The sequence below is a fragment of the Eleutherodactylus coqui genome, chromosome 7, assembly GCF_035609145.1.
Source record: "Eleutherodactylus coqui strain aEleCoq1 chromosome 7, aEleCoq1.hap1, whole genome shotgun sequence".
Classification (NCBI taxonomy): domain Eukaryota; kingdom Metazoa; phylum Chordata; class Amphibia; order Anura; family Eleutherodactylidae; genus Eleutherodactylus; species Eleutherodactylus coqui.
The window spans coordinates 55,513,025-55,534,126 of record NC_089843.1 but is presented as its reverse complement, the minus strand read 5'-3'; the positions used below and the strand labels follow the sequence as shown (position 1 = coordinate 55,534,126).

General features: G+C 45.3%; 1 protein-coding gene across 2 annotated transcripts in view; it reads left to right on the top strand.

Annotated features, from left to right (window-relative positions):
- Window positions 1-21,102, top strand: part of ZFYVE28 (zinc finger FYVE-type containing 28) — a 184,372-nt gene that overhangs the window by 127,889 nt on the left and 35,381 nt on the right. For both annotated transcript variants that reach the window (XM_066573036.1, XM_066573035.1), the window contains exon 8: window positions 7,601-8,959. In XM_066573036.1, the coding sequence (XP_066429133.1) occupies window positions 7,601-8,959 (1,359 nt within the window). The remainder of the gene's footprint in view (window positions 1-7,600; window positions 8,960-21,102) is intronic.

Genomic DNA, 21,102 nt, shown 5'->3' with positions numbered 1-21,102 from the left:
AGATAACTTTAAACTAGTCCTAACTTTAAACAAATGCACTCTATACATTGCTAATGTGGTAAATGACTATTCTAGCTGGAAATGTCTGTTTTTTTGTGCAACATCTACAAAGGTGTATAGAGGCCCATTTCCAGCAACTATCACTCCAGTGTTCTAATGGTACAATGTGTTGGCTCATTGGCTCAGAAGGCTAATTGATGATTAGAAAACCCTTGTGCAATCATGTTCACACATCTGAAAACAGTCTAGCTCGTTACAGAAGCTACAAAACTGACCTTCCTGTGAGCAGATTGAGTTTCTGGAGCATCACATTTGTGGGGTCAATTAAACGCTCAAAATGGCCAGAAAAAGAGAACTTTCATCTGAAACTCGACAGTCTATTCTTGTTCTTAGAAATGAAGGCTATTCCATGCGAGAAATTGCTAAGAAATTGAAGATTTCCTACAACGGTGTGTACTACTCCCTTCAGAGGACTGCACAAACAGGCTCTATCCAGAGTAGAAAAAGAAGTGGGAGGCCACGTTGCACAACTAAGCAAGAAGATAAGCACATTAGAGTCTCTAGTTTGAGAAACAGACGCCTCACAGGTACCCAACTGGCATCTTCATTAAATAGTACCCGCAAAACACCAGTGTCAACATCTACAGTGAAGAGGCGGCTGCAGGATTTTGGGCCTCAGGGCAGAGTGGCAAAGAAAAAGCCATATCTGAGACTGGCCAATAAAAGAAAAAGATTAAGATGGGCAAAAGAACACAGACATTGGACAGAGGAAGACTGGAAAAAAGTGTTGTGGACGGATGAATCCAAGTTTGAGGTGTTTGGATCACAAAGAAGAACGTTTGTGAGACGCAGAACAAATGAAAAGATGCTGGAAGAATGCCTGAAGCCATCTGTTAAGCATGGTGGAGGTAATGTGATGGTCTGGGGTTGCTTTGGTGCTGGTAAGGTGGGAGATTTGTACAGGGTAAAAGGGATCTGAATAAGGAAGGCTATCACTCCATTTTGCAACGCCATGCCATACCCAGTGAACAGCGCTTGATTGGAACCAATTTCATCCTACAACAGGACAATGACCCTAAACACACCTCCAAATTGTGCAAGAACTATTTACAGCAGAAGCAGGCAGCTGGTATTCTATCGGTAATGGAGTGGCCAGCGCAGTCACCAGATCTCAACCCCATTGAGCTGTTGTGGGAGCAGCTTGACCGTATGGTACGCCAGAAGTGCCCATCCAACCAATCCAACTTGTGGGAGATGCTTCTAGAAGCGTGGGGTGCAATTTCACAAGCTTACCTCAACAAATTAACAGCTAGAATGTCAAAGGTGTGCAATGCTGTAATTGCTGCAAAAGGAGGATTCTTTGACGAAAGCAAAGTTTGATGTAAAAACAATGTTATTTCAAATACAAATCATTATTTCTAACCTTGTCAATGTCTTGACTCTATTTTCTATTCATTTCACAACACATGGTGGTGAATAAGTGACTTTTCATGGAAAACACAAAATTGTTTGGGTGACCCCAAACTTTTGAACGGTAGTGTATGACATTATGGAGGGGGCCAAGAAAGCATGTACTGGGCGACTACACATGGATCCACCTCATAACAGATGTGTGAACACACAGCTAGCCTTGCTTCATGCAGAGGCTGCCAAGACTGTCGCATTTCCATTTTAAGTCTGGAAAGATTTTTTTTCCCCTTAAATGAGGAAAATTGGTTTGTGCCTCATTGGGTCTTTTTGCCTTCCTCTGGATCCACATGGCGGGGGGGGGGGGGGATAAGCTGAACTGGATGTCTTTTTTTGGCCTTACATACCATTGTAAGTCTCTGCTCCATGTTGTCTGTTTTCAGCAACTCTTCTCTTTGCTCAGTCTCCTCAGCTCCGGTCTGGTAATTATTCCAATTCAAGAGTGATTGACTTTTTAATTTTTCTCGTTTTGGGAAATTGTAAATGAGAAGCATTAAGACGACTGGCTGTATCATTTCATCTCCTGGGGAAGGGGAGGCCTTGATGTGATCGCTGCTGCTGGTGACCCTTCTACTTTGTAGCCTTGAAGCATTAGTAGATCCGAATGCCGGTTGTATTGCAGATTGCACGGACGGTTATTACTGTGAGCTCTGCTAATCAGATTAATTTCGATTTTTCTTCATATACAGTCTCCGTAAAACGAGCCTCTTTATTGTTCCACTGGAGCTATAATCATTACTACGTGTTATTAGCATTCTGTTTGTTTGCTGTGTGTGTCTGACGGAGCGTGTCAATGTGTTTATCAAGCATTATCGGCTTGCTGCTCCGTGTTAGCTCTTGGCTAGATACCAAATACATTACATCATTGTATGGAGGTTTCCTTGGGCTCTGTTCGGACTAGCGTCATAGCTTTTGTTTATAATGGACCTATGATAGCTATGCCAGGTCTTGATGAAGCCCAATAGACCCATTGACTTTATCCGGTATAGTTGACAGCAGGGTAATTCTACTCTCATTTGTTCTCTGGTTGCATGAGACCCATGCAGTCGCATAGGCTGCCAGCCGCCAGCTTGTAGGGAGGGACACCAAGTGGATGTGGCTAGAGGCGATTGACCCCACACTCCTTAGGTCCGACCGGCTGGATGATCGCCTTCCTCCATGCGGCATCATCTTGTGGAGCTACATCAGTCGTCGTCCTCCTTACTCTTGTCTCCTCACGTCTGTTGTTCCTTGTCAGCCTATCTGCACCAAGTAACACAATTGCTTCACTCTGCTACTGGATCTATGTCATGCAATTGGTTCTGGTGCCGTATTTATGTCTTGAGCTTGTTTCTGGTGCTGTATTTATTCATTGAGCTCTTTTGGTGCGAGTATGCTGGCACTGACACAACTGTATGACACTAAATCAGGGCAAAACTCCAGAAAGGGAAGTCTAATTTAAATAGAGCCTTATTTATTATTTCACCTTCACTCCTGAAAGAAGAACCTGCTCTTAAAGTGGTTGTCCTGCGCCGAAATGTTTTTTTTTTTTTTTTCAATAGCCCCCCCGTTCGGCGCGAGACAAACCCGATGCAGGGGTAAAAAAAAAAAACGGATAGTACTTACCCGAATCCCCGCGCTGCGGTGACTTCTTACTTACCTTGCTAAGATGGCCGCCGGGATCTTCACCCACGGTGGACCGCAGGTCTTCTCCCATGGTACACCGTGGGCTCTGTGCGTTCCATTGCTGATTCCAGCCTCCTGATTGGCTGGAATCGGCACACGTGACGGGGCGGAGCTACGAGGAGCAGCTCTCCGGCACGAGCGGCCCCATTCAGAAGGGAGAAGACCGGACTGCGCAAGCGCGTCTAATCGGGAGATTAGACGCTGAAATTAGACGGCACCATGGAGACGAGGACGCCAGCAACGGAGCAGGTAAGTGAATAACTTCTGTATGGCTCATAATTAATGCACAATGTACATTACAAAGTGCATTAATATGGCCATACAGATGTGTATACCCCAACTTGCTTTCGTGGGACAACCCCTTTAACCCTTTGGCAACATCCATTTGTGAGGTCAGTATGGGAATAAAGCTTGTTCCCTATGGAAGTGCCTCCAATCGCAATCGTTAACCATTTAAGTATCGCTGTCAGTTCTAACAATAGCATTTAATGTCTCAGTTGAGGAAGCGAACACCATCACCCAGATGGCTCACCTGCAGTGAGATTGCAGACTGCTGATCCTACGTCATGGCAGCCTGTATTTCTGCCTATTAAGCCCTGCCTGTGGCATGTAAGAAGTAATTTTTTTGATATTGTATTACTTTTAAAAATAAAATAACAAAAAAAAATTGGCATTACTGTAATCGTACCGACCAATAGAATAAAGATGATGTCATTTTTGCTGTAGCATGTATGTTATAAAAATAAGTAACAACACAAAATAGCGCCAGTGTATTTTTCCCATTTCACCCCACTTAGAAAATTGATTATACATTGTATGATACGTTAAATGCGACCACTCAAAAACAGTCTGCAAAATACAAGCCGGCAGACAGCTGTGTCAACGGAAAAAAAATAAAGTTCTGATTTTTTGATTTTTTTTGAAAGTAGGAGAAAACAACAATAAAAAAAGCTGCCGGTTTCCTTAAGGGTGTTAAAGCCTAGGTTGCCCCTGGAGCTCCGCAATAACAGATAGTGTTTCCTGGTATCTGGTTTTATGGCCCCACCAGTAATTTCTCCGGAGCGGTGTGCAGATACAAGCATGTGCTGCCTCTTCTCCCAGTTTCCCTCTATTTGCACATTCTCTTAGAAACTAATAGCTTTTTGATGCATTAACATATGTCAGACATTTTCAAATGCCAGCAAGACATTTCAGGATGCCGCTGTTTGTGTGATTGTTACCTTTTATCTTGTATCTTATTGCTTTTGTTTCCAGAGAATTAGTTGTAATAGAGAAAGTTCCTCCGGAGCAGAAGAGCTTCCTGTGTTCTCTGATGGCGCCAACATATTCTGCATCCATATCGAATGAAGGAGCCGGATGACAGATTTAAACAGTGTAGATAAAATTAGGAAGAAACAAAGTGGCACTTTTTTGCATTGATCATAGTCAAATTGCTGCAAAAACTTACCGATTAGTGAGGATTGGATGACAGGACCGCAACGGTGCCACCGAAATGATTCACACCATCCCCTATGTACAGCAAATCGGCAACCAAATCCAAATGAGTCAAACAAACTTTCAACAAGATGTGCAACAACAAACTTTTGCCATGTTAGAACGTACCCTTACCACAAATCAGTTATTTGAGCTTATAGCACAAAAAACATATACATTTCCGCAAATATGCGGACACTTTATGTATTGTGCAGCTCACTTTGAACCTGTGCCAAGGACGTACTGTGCCGTTTTCATAGAGGCAGGGCAGGAAGCGGGTATTGGGTTCTGAACTCCTTCCATTGTTATTGTGGCAATCACCACTAGGGGCAGCCCTCTGCATGCAGATTAATACAGCTCCTATTAAAGCTCAGTATTGGGCTGTGTGCCACCCATAGCCATGTACTATCTTGGCGTGTATTTGTGCGTAATGCGTCAAGATAGAACCTGCTTTGATTTTTCTTGCGTGTGTATTTCGTGCAAGGCATTTGAGCGTCAACAAGGCGCCTTTGGCAGATTGGTACAGCATGTTACGCGTGCAAGACAAGCGTGCGGAATACTGAGCCCCGCCTTTGATTTATAAATCGATATACGATTAGCCCACTCCAATGGTGGCTGCATGCAGGCGTAATTCTATAACTTGTCAAGTTAGAAATAGAGCGTTCCCTATGGAGTGAAATGAATTCACACAGAATTGGGAAGAGTAATGGGGTGCACACGGCTGGTAATGTTTATGGTGGGGGGTCTGCTTGCTATGAGTGACCACTGGTATTAAAGTTAATGTAGCCACTTTTAACACTTGTTGTGGGAACATGGCCCTTAATTGTGGGTGGAGCTAATGTAGAAAGAAATTTCCATTGCAAGGTCCTAAAATTGTTTAACTTAATTTTATAATGTAGTTTAACTTTGCTTGTATTCACTCATTGTAAAACTGCTATTGCACAAGTGTTTACCCAACAATTGCCGGGCGGAATCTGCAAGCAACTAGTGCTTTACACAAGTGTTAACGGCGCCCCTTTTAATAGCGCGTCTTAAGATGTGCCTTCAAATCCTAGTAAGATACTATGGATTCAAAAATCTTTGCGATGTTAAATATTCTTGTAAAGACAAAAAAAGACCAAAATATTATTGGGGCGATACCTTATAAAAGGTATCTTTTTGGGTTTTTTTTTTTTAAACATTGCCTAAATTATCAGTTTGAAAAATGTTAAAAAGCCAACAACATATAGTGATAATGCCGATTGATGTTTCTGTCTATTACTTTATCACACTGTTAGTGCCTTGGTAAGTTCTCCTCACTTAGGCTTTCTCTAGACTGATGGTGATAACTTTTATGTCTAGAACCTTTCTGATTTTTCATAGTTGTGAAAAGTCAATTCAGGGAGTCTAGTTTTAATTAATTAATTATTTATTTTAAGTTGTATTACATCTAAGAAAAGAGCATACAGCAGCTAAACTGTGCAGTTCTCAAGATGGGTGTATATGTAACTACTACTATATGTAGTATTGTATATGCATGCATCTATACAGTACTATTTGTAGGCTAATTGTAATGGAGTAGTTGGTTATCAAGTGAAAATGTAAGCGTGGTTAAGCTCTTTTCACATTGTCTGGTAGGGGACACAGAGTTCAGGATACGAGGCAGACACCGGACGTAGAAATAAGAAACTGTTATGCAACACTTTACCATTTTTAATAGTAAGGCCTGACAATCGCTGTATAATTGTCACAACACTTGGCATATACGGTCAGTAATGGACAGTTGGTGCACACTTGGCCAGAATAATCCCCGTACAATGGGAAAGTAATGTCTCTAGAGTAAGGGATGATGCAACAAAATAACCAGTGGCTCTCTGTGCACGGTCTGTATTTCACGAAGAGATGTCTGATAATCTTGTGCATATCAAGGAAAACATAAGTTCCTTTTAATGCAAAGCTCCAATGATGAATAGAGTAATATATTGAAGTCTCTACCTTGCAGGCCTGCTTACTTGTCTGTCTCTAACTGTTCATGTATGCACACTTTGTTTTTACTGAGGTACTTTCCTCATTTATGAACGTCCATGTCCTCTTCACGGTGGTGGGGGTACAGAGATTTCCAATGTCTGCCGCTACTCTCCAATTCGATAGGCTGTAAAAAGATGGGTCAGTCTCTGTAAGGGCTCCTGCAACAGTACAGCCTCTGCACTCCTTCCCAGCTGAGCACTGCTCCGGACACAGTAAGCAGCCCACTGAGTCTTTCAGCTGCTCGTACTGTTGAACAGCTACCCGAAGTCCTCGGCGGCTCTCTCCGGCATCTCTGTAAAAGAAATTGACCTGCTGTGGATTTCCATGTGAAAAAATTTTTGAAGCGTTTGGATGACATTTGTTAAAATGCTATCCATACGGCTGGTAGTGTAATCCGCTGTGGAGTTTACCTGAGCCCATCTGAAGGTAAAATTCACAGCATTTCCAATAGATGTGGACCTACCCTAAATGTTGTTCTTAGTAATTTGCGTTTTTTCAAGAAATCTTATTTTATCTTCCCTCCAAGGAACAAAGATTGTTGCCGCAGATAAAATAACCATTTATATCACCATTTTTATTACTACCTGCGATGCTAAACAATAATTTACTTACATGTAGTTAGAAAAGAACAGTTCACAGTTAAGATAATTTACTCAAAGGGCTGGATGGAAATGATTTGTACAAATCATCTTTGATCTCTTATAACAATTTAAAATTTCTCGCCCTCAAAAATGTACAAAAATGTCAAATTTATGGCCAGCCTAAGAAAGAAGTTACTACTCCAGCTATATTCCTGTGTCAAAACAAACTTCTGAATAAAGTTGTGTTCTGAATTTGTTAAAGCTGTCAGGAAAAAACGTCTTTGGGGTTCCAGATGTCTTCCATTGGTATAAAATAAGGAAGTATCGTGTGCCTGTTATATTCTAAGCTCAGCTGTAAGCTTCTGGTTACTGACTAAACCATTGTTTCTCTTTTGACCTCTTTACAGAGATCTTCTTCAGACATTAACGGAGGAAGAGCTGCACACTCTAGAACGGAATCTTTGCATTTCCCAAGATGTGGAGTTTCCAGTCCGGACAGACCCAGAAGTGCCCACGGCGATCTCTCCTGTCTTAGTCACTGCCTTACCTACGGAAGATCCACTTTCATCGAAAGCTGAAAACACTGAGGTTGAACTGGCTTGTTCTATGCAGTATGATGAACAGGAGCTGGAACAGCTCAATATGATGGTTCATAGAGTAGGTGATGAAATGTCTTCTTTACTTTCTCCACCAAGTGTCTGTCAGTCACCTGCTCACAGGGCTACTACTTCTAGCACAGAGGCCTCCCCCCGCAGACGTCCTCTTGATAACTTCAATGATGAGGAAGATAGGGTGTTTTTCATGGAAGACCTTGATGGAGCCCTGGAGGGTCTTTCTAGGCAAAGGACCTCCGAGAACACCATTGCATGGGTCAACAGTTCCTGCTACAACCCCAAGCAGTTGCCTCAACGCCAAGACACAGTCATGCAAAACCGCGAAATGGACAATATTGATCTCTTGAAAGATGTAGAAAGTGATTTAAGCAATAACAACAACATTGATGGGAGTAAAATACTCATGGCAAGCGGTACTTTGCAGAACTCTTGTAGTTGTTTAGAAGTGACAGATTCACAGTTATACCTCAATGGCTGGGATGCCAGTGGTGACGATGCGGAGACTGCAGAAATCATTGCTCACAGAACTGGTGGGATGAAGATTTCTGCAACTGTTATCTTCAATCCTAAATCTCTTTCGACTTCAGTGTCACCGGAAACATCACCGAATTTAGCCAGCAACCGGGTTCCCCTTTCCTCAGACCCTTTAACGAGCAACGATGAGGAAGAGGCTAACAAACTTAGTATAGCGGCCACTAACTGTTTAATCAATTCTTGTGTATGTTGTGGGAGCTGCGATGACACTAGGGAAGATGGCTTGGACAACTTAAGAAATATTAACTCCTCGGGTAAAGTTATAAATGCTTCCTATAGCTTAATAAAGTCCAAAGAATTGGGCCATTTAGACAGACCAGAGTGCTCTATGTCTGCTAAAGAGGCGTTAAAAATGGAAAATCCTCCTGTTTTGTTATTAGAGAGAGACTCGGACAGACCGGAACAAACACACCTTCATTCCTCCAAGTGCCTGACACTCAACTCCGTTTCACAGCTAGGGACAGACAGTGATTCTGAGGAGACGGCGGGAATTTCAAGTGCTCAACTAAAACGGGATCAAAAAAGGAAAAAGAGTGAAAGCGAGAAAGGGCCATCACAGAGGACTGAGGGCAGCAGCTCTGAAACTGGTGCCAAGGAAGGATCCAGATCTAGTACCAGGCAAGGAATTTTTCTTTTCGTTTCTTTTTGATCGTTCTACCTTATTTAAATTGTTGCATGAAAGATATCTAATATTCCGTGTGTTCCAATTATTGTGATCTGATCTGAGTTGTATGTCTATATTTTGTACTTGAATTCTGAGCCAGTCCACGCTTTAATCAAGTCATGTAGCCACTTAAAGCAGTTGTTTAATGATGACAACCCCTTTCCATATGCCTGTAGGGTATGTGGACATCATAGATAGTTCACTTTTCGGTACCACTATCTATGAGTCAGAAGGCATAGCTACTCCGGTCCATTGGCTGCAAATCTGGCAGCCTTGAGTCATACTTGTATTACATGGACAGCTATTTATCTGGCCTCATGTAATACTACATTTACTAGAATGACTAAGTGACCGTGGCTTCCCTTTGCAGAATTGGCTGTTGGACTAGGGTGTTGGGAGTGGGACAACACTGAATTCGCTTTTTTTTTTCTTTAACTTATGTCTTGACACATTAACGAAGTATGTTTTATTGGGATTTTTGGATGTAGATTGATCACAAGTTGCCTGGAAATGGAGGTCTAGTGATTTCAGATAATTTTGACATTAGAGACCTATATCTAATTGTAGTCTGGTAAGATTCTTTGTGTAGAAGACATCAGTAGCATATTGCAAAGATTTGCCTCCAATTTCTGATCAGCGGAGATCTAAGTGCTGTGACAACGGTCAATCTAGATCACTGCCTGCAATGCTAGGAGATTGTAATGGGCAAACATTTGAAAAGTTGGGCTTGACTGCTCGCCAAATTTTTGCAAAAAGTTTGAATTAGTTTGAACCGAACCGGAAGTTCACCAAACCCATAAAACTGGTGTATAACACGAAGGACAGTTTCACATGGCCGTAGGTGCAACTAAGTTCGGCAGCACGGAGTGCAGTTGCGCCTGAATGAGGGAGATTTCTTCTTCTTGGTTCAATAGGTTTTTATTGGAATGAAAAGACATACATCAATCGTATCAGCATACTGTGTATATCAGGCTTTGAAACTTTTAAAACATATGCATAATTGAGTTGCATCCCCTGCCTGCTCCACTCCTACATCTCTGTGGAGACTGCAGCTTATCAGTCTTCATTCCAAACATTTTTTAAACTTTTCAATAACAAATATATTCTTTCCCCACCTCCGGGTAGGGGACCAGGAGGTGTGGATAAAAGAAATTAAAGAGATAAACGAAGAGAAAAGAAAAAGTGAGAGAGGGGGTAAACAATAGGATGGCTCTGGCGAGCAGGTGGGGGGGGGAGGGGGGATATAGGTGGGGGGGGAGTGGATGCCTTAGGGGACTTTAGTGGCCCTCCTTCTGAATAGCCGGGAATTAATTTAGCAAACTCAGAATTGTGTCTCCTCAGGGAGGGCGGGCCTGAGCTCAGAATACCTCACCGGCCTCAGCCCCCAAGATGGGCCTGAGTTCCCAAACCACCAAGTGCGGCGCTGATGAAAAGCCGCGTGGCTGCGTCAAATTTGCCTACCGGGAGGCCCATTCTCCCAATCCCGGTGACTGTCTAAAGTCCAGCCACGGTCGCCATGTTGCGTAAAACCTCTCTACCGTTATCTCCTCCTCCGCCCTCATTTCCTCGAATCTGGCCAAGGTATTGACAGCTTCTACCCAGTGGCACCTTGCGGGTCCCGAGGTAGCTCGCCAGAATCTTGGAATGATCTGCCGCACAGCCATTATGAAGAATCTTAGGAGCCCTTTTTTAACGTGGGTCGTGGGTTCCTGATAAATGGATAGTAGGGCCATCTCGGGTGTGAGCACAATACTCGTTCCGCTCAATCTGTTGTAAAGGGCCTCTACGTCACCCCATAATGTCGCTATCGGAGGGCACTCCCACCAAATGTGTACCATATTACCCCTTCCATTTGCACACCTCCAGCACTGGGAGGAGGATTGAGGGAACATTTTATGCATTCTTTCCGGGGTTGTGTACCACTGAGATAGGACCTTGTAGTTGAGGTCATGTAGTTTTGAGTGAACTGTGGCCTTGTGTGTTAGAGTGAAGGACTTCCGCCAAAGGTCAGCGGAAAAGCTCATCCTCCCATGCTCTCGTGAACCTCGGGAGTTCGTCCCCCATCTCACGATCCAGCATTAGCTTGTATAGCCGGGAAATTAAGTGTCTCGGGGCTTCAGTAGACATGCACATCTCCTCGAAGGGAGTGAGGACCTTGTGTAGACCCGACCCGGGTGCCAGGGCGTCCAGTGAGCCCCTCAGCTGTAAGTAGACCATCCAGGCTCCCGGCGGAGCCCTAGTCTCATTGAAGAACTCCGTTAAGGTTTTGATCCCCGAGTGACCCACTACGTCCTTTATTCGAGGTACCTGGATCATTGGAGTTAGTAGCAAGGTTCTATTTTGCTCGAAAGCTGCGAATTGAGGGTTCGCCAGAAGAGGGGTGAGGGGGCCCGGGATCGAGACCAACCCATCTCGCCTTGCGAAGCTCGACCATGCCTCAGACAGCAGTCTCAACAGCGGGGATACTCTAGGCAGGTCTCTAATTAGGCCTCCCGGAATCCAGAACATCCCTTGGGCCCTGTTCGGCTCCAGGTCCATCTCCATCTCCACCCAGATTTTGGATCTGCTACTCTTAAGGAGATCGAGTACACACCTAGCTATATTAGCCTTATAGTATAGGGCGAAGTCTGGGAGACCCAGTCCTCCCCTAATTTTGGTTCTAATTAGCGTACTGTGCTTTAATCTGGGCCTGCGTCCTCGCCACACAAATTTAGTGATTAGGGAGCGTATGTGCATCAGGTATTGTCTGTGAAGGCGTATGGGGAAGGCCTGGCAAAGGTAAAGGAACCTTGGAAGCGAGACCATCTTTATCGTGTTGATTCTGCCACTCCAAGACAGGAATAAGGGGTTCCAATTTTTCAAGTCTTTGTCAAGGTTCTCTATGAATGGTTTATAATTTAGATTGAATATATGTGAGGGGTTGGCGGGGAGCTGGACACCCAGGTATTTTATAGCGCTGTTTTGCCACCTAAATGGGAATTGCCTTTTCAGCCTTTGTTCTTCTGCCCTAGGGACCGTGACATTCAGAATCTCTGTCTTTTGGAGATTAATTTTAAAATTACTAATTTTACTGAATCTGTTGAACTCTTGTAGCACTACCGGGATGCCGACGCTTGGGCAGGACAGGTAGACCAGGAGATCATCAGCGAATAGGGATAGTTTGTATTCCGCCTGACCTGCTCTGACGCCTCTGATGGAATCGTTTCCTCTGATCGCGTTAGCCAACGATTCCATCGTTAATATGTAGAGGGTGGGTGATAGTGGGCATCCCTGTCTAGTTCCGTTATGGATAGAGAAGGATTCCGACAGGACCCCGTTGACCCTCACCCTAGCTGTGGGGTTCGTATACAAGGCCTTAATTCTCTCTAACATGCGGGGTCCCAGACCCGTGCTCCGCAGGGATGCCTCCAAAAAGCTCCATCTCACCCTGTCGAAGGCCTTTTCGGCATCGACAGCCATGAGGCAGAGTGGGGTCTCCGACTCCCGTGCCCTCGAGATCAAGGATATGGATTTGATCACATTATCCCTACCCTCCCTTCCTGGGACAAACCCCACTTGATCCCTATGTATAAATTTCGGGATGAAGGGTTGCAGACGGGTCGCAATCAGCTTGGCAAAGAGCTTAATGTCTACATTCAGGAGTGATATGGGCCTGTAATTACTACAGACTGCAGGGTCTTTTCCCGGTTTTGGTAAAACCACTATATGCGTCTGCATAGCCTGAGCTGGAAAGGCACACCTCCCATTCACCGAGTTAAACGCTCCCAGCAACCATGGGGTGATTTCATTCCTGAACATTTTGTAGAACTTGGAGGAGAACCCATCCGGTCCCGGACTCTTACCCGTTTTAAGCTCTTTTATTAAACTGTTTAATTCAGGTGTCGAGAAGTCCCCCTCCAAGTCCCCCAGCTCATCTACATTAGCTAATTTTGGGGCAAAATTATTTAAGTAATCTCTGGTATCCTCCTCATCCGCCTCCTTGGTTCTCTCTGAATCTGATTTAAGGTTATATAGGTCCTTGTAATAGGTTCGAAACACCTCCAATATCTCGGAGGTCGCGTGGGCTACGCCCCCTGATTTCTGTATTTTGGGAATGTGGTTTATGGGGGCTTTCGGGTGCAATGTTCTCGATAGCCACCTTCCGCTTTTATCCCCGTATTCAAATGCGCATCTGCGTAGTCTTTCTCTGGCCCCGAGGGATCGTTGGTCTAAAATTTGCAGGATTTGATGGCGAATCACTGAGATTTCTGCCTTTGTTACGTCCGAGGGGCAGCTTTTATTACGGGATTCCTTTGTGTGCAGCTCTCCCAACAACCCCTGTAGCTTGGCTGATCTAAATTTCTTCAGGCGAGCCCCATGCGAGATGAATATTCCCCTCAAAACGCACTTGAGCGCTTCCCACTTAACCGGGGGGTCTGTGGTGTCATTACTATGGGTAGCCTCGAAGTCCGCTATTGTTTTTTTAATGTCATCGACACAAAGTGGGTCGTTAAGGAGGTTTTCGTTAAGTCTCCATAGGTTCGAGCGAGGCCGTCCCCCCAGATCCGACAACCCCCCATATATTGGGGCGTGGTCCGACCAGAGGAAGGGCCCCACCGAGCATGTCGGGTTCTGGTCCAGGAGGCAATGGGATATTAGAATGTGGTCTATGCGACTATAGCTATTGTGGGCTGCCGAGTGGAAGCTGTAGTCCCTGACACCCGGGTGCAAGATCCTCCACATGTCCGTTAGGTGCATTCTATCTAGCTCCCTTTTCAGTGCTTTTCGTGCTGTGTGTGAGATGGGGGACTTACCCACCGATGTATCCAGCTCCGGGTCCATTACTAGGTTAAGGTCCCCTCCAAGTATCACCTGGGATCCGGCTGCGAATGATTCCAACTTTCTCAGCGTGGTTATCCCGAAAGGAACCTGGCCCTGGTTGGGGAAGTAGATGTTAGCAAATGTTAGTATTACCCCTGTAACTTCCAGTTTGATAAAAATGTAGCGTCCCATCGGGTCTGTCTCATGGTCCACCACAGTGTGCTGCAGAGATTTATGTAACCCTATTGAGACACCTCCTGCCTTTTTCTCAGGATGGGGGCCATGAAACCATATTGGGTAGTATCTGGAAGAAAAGCGTGGAACACTGTCTACCTTAAAATGGGTCTCCTGCAGCATGGCAACCTTAATCTTCTTTCTATGCAAGTGATACAGAATCTGATTTCTTTTTTCTGGGGTATTGAGCCCCTTGACATTGAAAGTACACATAGATACATTAGCCATCAGGGGGGATTGTCGATTAGAAGCTTATGAAATCCCGGCATCCACGCCCCTTTAGGGTGTTGGGAAGGAAGGAGGGGGAGGGGGGGAGGGGAAGAAAAAACCAGAGAAACATGAGGCTTAGGGCCTCTCAAACTAAACCACACAGCAGTACGAAATGCCATTTCGATATAGCACATAGGCTATAGCCCCTATGAGGGGGGGTGATAACCGACAGCAGGGCCGCCATCCCTAGCGGCTTCGGCCAAATGACAAACATTATGCATTGAGATATTAGCACATTACCAGCATGTGAAAATGACGTTTAGCGAGGGGTTCTTGCCATCTTGGAACCTAGAACATAAAGCAAACAAGAACCCGCCAAACAGGCAAGCGTTACATCACATTAGACTCAGACTTATGATATCAGCGTTTGTCCTTGGCTCCCACTTTCTGCCAGGGGGAGTGAAGGGCAGGGGCCAATATCCCCTCTTGGGGGGGCCAGTCCGGGAGGGCTATCATCGGAAGTCCCAAGGAGCCTAAAAAGCCCGGCAAGTCCCCCAGAGCTCTGAAGGAGACACTCTTGTTTCCTTTTCTTGCCGTCAGTTGGAACGGGTATCCCCACTGATATTGTATTTCTTTTTCTCTCAGGACTAACAGCAGAGGTTTCAGCGCTTTTCTTAACTGTAGTGTACGTCGTGACAAGTCCTGAAGAAGGAGGATGGGGTTGCCCTGAAAAATCAGCTCCCCGGCCTCTCTAGCTTTGCGCATTAACAATTCCTTATCCTGAAAAAAATGAATCCTGCATAGGACGTCGCGAGGTCTCGCCGGATCTAAGGCTCTCGGGCCCAGCGTGCGATGAATCCTATCTATTTCGATAAATTTGTCTGCCGGTCTCTGAAGAATGTCATTGAAAAATTTTTGGGCCCAAGTTTCCAGCTGATGATTTTCCACCTTCTCGCTTAGGCCTCTGATTCGCAGGTTGTTCCTCCTATGCCGGTTTTCTAAATCATCCAGATGCACGAACAACTCTTCAATTTGCGCTGCCTGCTTCTGGATAACTTTTCTATGGGATTCAGTTGTTTCTAGAATTTTGTCTTGGAGATCTTCCACCTCGGTCAGGCGTTGGCCCACGTGGACGACGTCCTTTTGTAATGCTGCAATGTCTCTCTTGTGGGACGCCTCTAACTTATGTAAGGCACCGTCCAGGTCTCCTTTTGTGGGTAGGGATCTTAAATGGGCCCTCCAGTCCCATCCCTCTCCTGTGTCGCTGTTGTCTGTAGCGCTGTGCTGGGGGCTGCATTTTTGTCTGGATACATGTGTACCTCTGTAGGGGGACTCTGAGGGGCTATCGGGCTCGCTGTTGTCTCCCCTCCGACCGCTATCTTGTTCAGCATGGCTGTGGGCTGCGGGGTGTATGGGCCTGGACTGCCCTGTTTGCTGTTGTGTTCGTGGCAGTCTCTTGTCAAGGGGCACTGATGAAGGTGAGTGTCTTGCAGGGTCAGGGTCTGCTGTCTCCTGCTCATCCCCCCCCCTCGCTGGGTACTGCTCTGGGTGTCTGTGGGTTGCAGGGTGAGTGGTAGTAGTCTGACCTGTATGCTGCTGCTGCTCCTGTATCTGGCCGATGGTCTCCTTCTGCCTCTTGGAGTGGAGCGTCTGTGGTGAGGAGTGCTGCGCTGCTTCAGCCTCCGCTGTCTGCCGGTCGCCTCCCTCCGTCTCTGGGTACTTCTCATGGGCTTCTGCCCGTACCCTTCCTTCAGCGGCCGCACAGCCGCTCCGCGCGCTCCCCTCCCCCGCCGGCGCCATCTTAAGTTCAGCGCCGCGGTCGGGAGCCTCTCTCTGCGGCCGTGGGAAGTGCTGCACCGCTTCAGCCCCCGCTGCCTGCCGCTCGCCTCCCTCCATCTCTGGGCTCTTTTCCCTGTGCACCTCTGTCCGAGCCCGTCCTTCGGCGGCCGCTCCGCGCGCTCCCCTCCCCCGCCGGCGCCATCTTGGGTTCAGCGCCGCGGTCGGGAGCCTCTCTTTGCGGCCGCAGAAAGTGCTCCAGTCCTCCTCTTTCTCGTCCCAGCAGGTGTCCAGAGGTACTCTGGGCTCTCCTGCGTCCCATCTTGCCTGTTTGGGCTTGTTCTTTGTGCCGGTAAATAGCTTTTAGGGCCGTTGCCGCGGGAGCTCACTCAGGGCACAACTTCCACTGCCATAAGCTAGCTCCGCCCCCAGATTTCTTCTTCTTCGCCAGTAATTCAAACTCTGCACCAAAGTGCAGGAGTTTGAAAAAAGAGTCGGGAAGTTAGCGGCTGTCCGATCTTTCTCGCATATGGTGTTGACTACATAGAGGGTAGGTCCTATCTTTTCCTGGCCTACAAATCTTGCCTGGGAACAGAGCTTGTGAAAATAAAACCACTAATATCCAATAAGGATCAGTGGATTCGTTGCTTTGTCCCGTTATACGGCTGTGATTATAACGGCCGTATAAGGGGATAAAAGTTTGATGTCTGAATCTGCCCTAAGAGCCAGAAAAGCTCTGCAAAACACCCAGAGAGGGCTTTTATGGCTCTAAGACATTGGTATACACCAGTGTTCAAAACTGTGGTCAGAACCCTGTTTCGGGTAGAACTTTGTTTAAAGCCCATTTTAGGTCTGTGTTGAACCGAACGTTTAGCGAAGTTCGACCCAAAATGCGGTTCTGCTGGTTGAGTTTGTTCAACACTACTAGGAAAGTACCATACTACTTAATTGCCTGTTTGCTCTTATCTGCTTTCTTCAGAGGCCCCTTGGTCACCCCATGTGGGGTGGCCATTTGGGTATAGCGGACCTGACAGTACCAGCGCTGTGCCATACGCCTAAGATGTCTGTCAGCCAAATATTTGCGGTTGTTTTATAGTGTTCCAGTATATGTAAAATGGGACAATTCAGTGCTAGATTCCTACAATCCAGAATTTTTATCTAAGATTCTTCCTTATTTGTTTGAGCTGTTGGATTTGCTTTGATTGTAGCAGTCAGGAAAACCTTATTCGGTATCGCGAGGACTCATGGATGGCAGCACAATTTATGATTTTTAGGGCCTCCATTTTGAACCCTAAGCAATTGTTACATCCAACTTTCTTGGTGTAAAAACTAAACTTTTCCCTTTCCCTGTGAGACGATAGCAATGTTTGCTGTCTGGAAGGATCTGAAGCTGCTCTGCGTTACTGTAAGTAATGACATCTTCTTGATGAATGCTTACTGGCAGACACTACATCATGCGGCTATTGACCAGTGCTGTCGGGCTCCAAGCTTGTAGAGATGATTTGACTGAGCGTTTCTTCAGTATGTTTAATGCAGCGAAGCCTAAAGCTTCGTCCTTTCTTTAATCACTTCCAGACTGCATCACGTAAATATAAGTCATGCGGTTGCAGAATATATGGAACAGGCTTAGTAGCAGAGTCCGCTCCATACCTTGCAGTGATCTGCTGTTTTTGCCGACTACCATGACCAGTGTTAGCTAGCTAAGACCACAGCGGTTAACTATTTAAATGATGTGATCAAATAATGTAGCCCCATTGCTCTTCCCTGGGATGCAATCATGGAGTGCCAGTGGGTTAACATAGCGGCCTTGAGCGTAGTGAAGTTTCCCAGTGTTGCCATACATGGATGCCTATTAAGCCCTGCCTATTATCTGTGAGAGGACTTAAAAGGCAACATTGAAAACTGCTATAGTGCAATACTAAAGTATTGCAGTATTTAGTACAAGCAATCGAATGTTCAAGTTCTCTATAGGGGAATATAGGAAATGGGGGAAAAAAATGGAAAAAATTTGATAACTGGCGGCTGCGGAGCCCCTCACTGGCATACTGTTTACTGGCTGCAGCAGCGTGTTTATGGGAATGTCACAGGCTGCTGCAGTTAATAACAGAGCTTAGAGAATGATCGCTGAGCTCTGTCCTTGGCTGCAGCAGCTTGCTTATGGGATGTCACAGGCTGCTGCAGCAGTCTGTAATTAATATATTGACAAGGGGACTCGGAGCTGCCATCGGGTAGAGGTGAGTATAAGTTTCTTTATTACTTTCACCTGGTCAATCTGTTTATCTGAGAATAAAATAAGTTGAATGACCCTTTTTGAAGTGGTTTTCTGCCCTTTATAGGATAGGTCATCCGCCACACTGGATCCGCAGCCATCAGCTGATCGTCTGGCCCATTGTCTAGTACAGTAGGTTGGATGTAGTAATCCGTGAGCAGGGTAGGAGGTGGGAGTGCTGTGCTGCTATTCCACTATCTGCTCCTGTTAATGATATCATGTCTTGGGCAGGAAGTGGAATAGAATGTGGTACTCCCATTGAATCAAATGAAAGTGAAGCCGGTGCATCAACTACTGATGACCTATCCCCTTGTCCATCAACTACGGATGACCTATCCAGAAGATAGGTCATCATTTTGAAAAAAAAAAGCAGAAAACATTTTAAGAAAATAACTCTGGATCCAGGAAAAGATGGGGGGGGGGGGGGGGAGCAAAGGTGCAATCCAGTGTAGTGTTCCAAAAAGTGTAGATAGTGATAAGTGCCTAATAAATGATATGTTCTCTCCTGGACTGCTTGTGCAAGATATATGCACAACCACACTAAAAGTTTTATTCTTGAACAATGCTGATCTCATGGGAACAAGCAAGAACCCAGAGCTGCAAGTCTGCTTGTTACATTCTGAACCGCCTTTCTCTGGGTTTCTCTGGTCAAGGTATTTGGATGGAAGAATAGACCCAGTAAAAGCATCACCACTGCTCACAGATGGCCAGTTTAGTCCAAGATGGATTCCACTATCAAGGACTTTATTAAAATAGAACTACACGTTACGACCCCAGATTGGAGTCTTCCTCAGGCACTGAGGTTTTTGCTAGATTTACTCATCCATCCAAATACTCTTTTGCCGTATCCTGGTATGATGATTAGATGCACAGGTAAACTAGTTACATCTTAAAGGAAAACTCCAGAAAGGCAGAAACTGTTCCAAATTAATCCTAATGGTGCACACTGAATGTTATTTGGTGCATCTCCCTATACCTATTGGCTATACCTATTTTCCCATTTCTATGCCACCTCTTGGCTGATGTACTTTACGCTTTTCAAAACTGGAGGAAATTTAAAAAGTGACTCAAAACCCATAATAAATTTGCTGGACTTTACACATGCCAGTGTTTTGGCTGAATTTTTAGTAAGTCTCCCCCAAACATGTTATACCTAGCACAGTGCCTAAGGGGCAGTATATACCTCTTTTCATGTTTTGCAATCCCTGTGTCATGCACCACCACCCCTCAGGTCCTGAATTATGGTACTTTTACATAGGCAATCTATCTGCTCGATTTTAAGTGATAGTTGTCCCTTGTTAAAGTGGGATGCAACAGGGTACTATGTGAGAAATCATCCATTAGTCCCTTCATTTCAGCTCAGTATGAACAGGCAGCATTCATATTTTAACAACTGCCTGTTCGCAGCGAATGGAGTCGGACGGCAGGAAGAGATCTCTGGTGCTCTCTACCTCTATTCGCTGAACGCTTAGCTCCGCCCCATCCCCTCCTATTGCAAATCAGCCATAGGGAGGAGAGAAGGAGTTTAGCATAGGAGTCATTGCAGTGGCCGACGTATTCTAGGCAGAAAGATAGTTCCAGGACTATCTTTTCGGCTCGACGTAAAAGCAGCCGCCGCGATATTGGCCGGCCGGGCACTTTTATGCCACGGGAATACGACCATGTGATCTCATGCATTGGAATCCAATGCATCAGATCATAGCATATATCGGCCGGCCGTGAAAACGGCAACCGATATACGCTCATCTGAAAGAACCCTTAGACGTAACTTACCGTATTGGTCCAGAAATGCCATGTCAGCACAAGAATTAAAGGGATTGTATGATGATTAGAAAACACGGTTGCTTTGTTCCAGAAACAGTACCACTCTTGCCGGGCCGTGGTATTGCAGAACAGCCTCATTCATTTCAACAGGGTACAGCTGCAATACCTCAGACAACCCAAGGACAAAGGTGGTGCTGTTTCTTTACGGAAGCATCCTTGTCGTATGAGTCTCCTGCAACCCCTTTGAACAGTTTGTGAACTGCCTTGTATTTTCCCTGTGACTCGGGTGCGTCGCCATGAAGTCACTCATTTCTACTTTCCCCAGTGTGCGCAGACAACTGTCTAGTTTTCATGGCGATAAATTACAATAGTAATTTTTGCTAACTTGCATAACTTCTCATTTTCAGCATGAAAAAGCAGAAAATGGAAATTATCCATGGGGAATATTTGCTTAGAGACCGCAGTCCCTAATTAAAAGCAACACTTATCATGTCCACGTCAAGATAATTGCAGATTTCTCAAGTACTTGTTGTGATGTACGGAATCGCTAAACAGTATTATCTTGTAAAACAGAGTGTGTTCGAGTAAACAGCGAGTCATCGGCAGATGTAGAGCCGTACGGTATGACACATCTGTAGTACGGCTAATTACTACTGCAGGTATCGGTCAGCAAGGAAAATTTTGGTAAATCCTTGTTTTCCCCACTGCAAATTTTTGCAAAATTCCATCTCTTCATTTTATTCAACAAACTCGTAAAATGCAGATCAAACCCAACATCAGGGTTTCCTAAGAGCTCTTTGAGAAAATATTACAGGAGGCTGAGATGCTGCCCCCAAGACGTCCTCCGTTTCTATAATCTATTTCCAGCAAATTAGGTCATTTGTTTTTCTGATATCTGTAACCTGTATATATCAGTGCTACCTACTACACAGAAAAAACATGACATAGTCTTTTATGACCAAGTGCTGCGTAATTCCAGCAATACAGCTCTTAAAACCTCATATAGCGAGTGTGGGCACCTTCATAGGTTGGCAAGTCCTACTC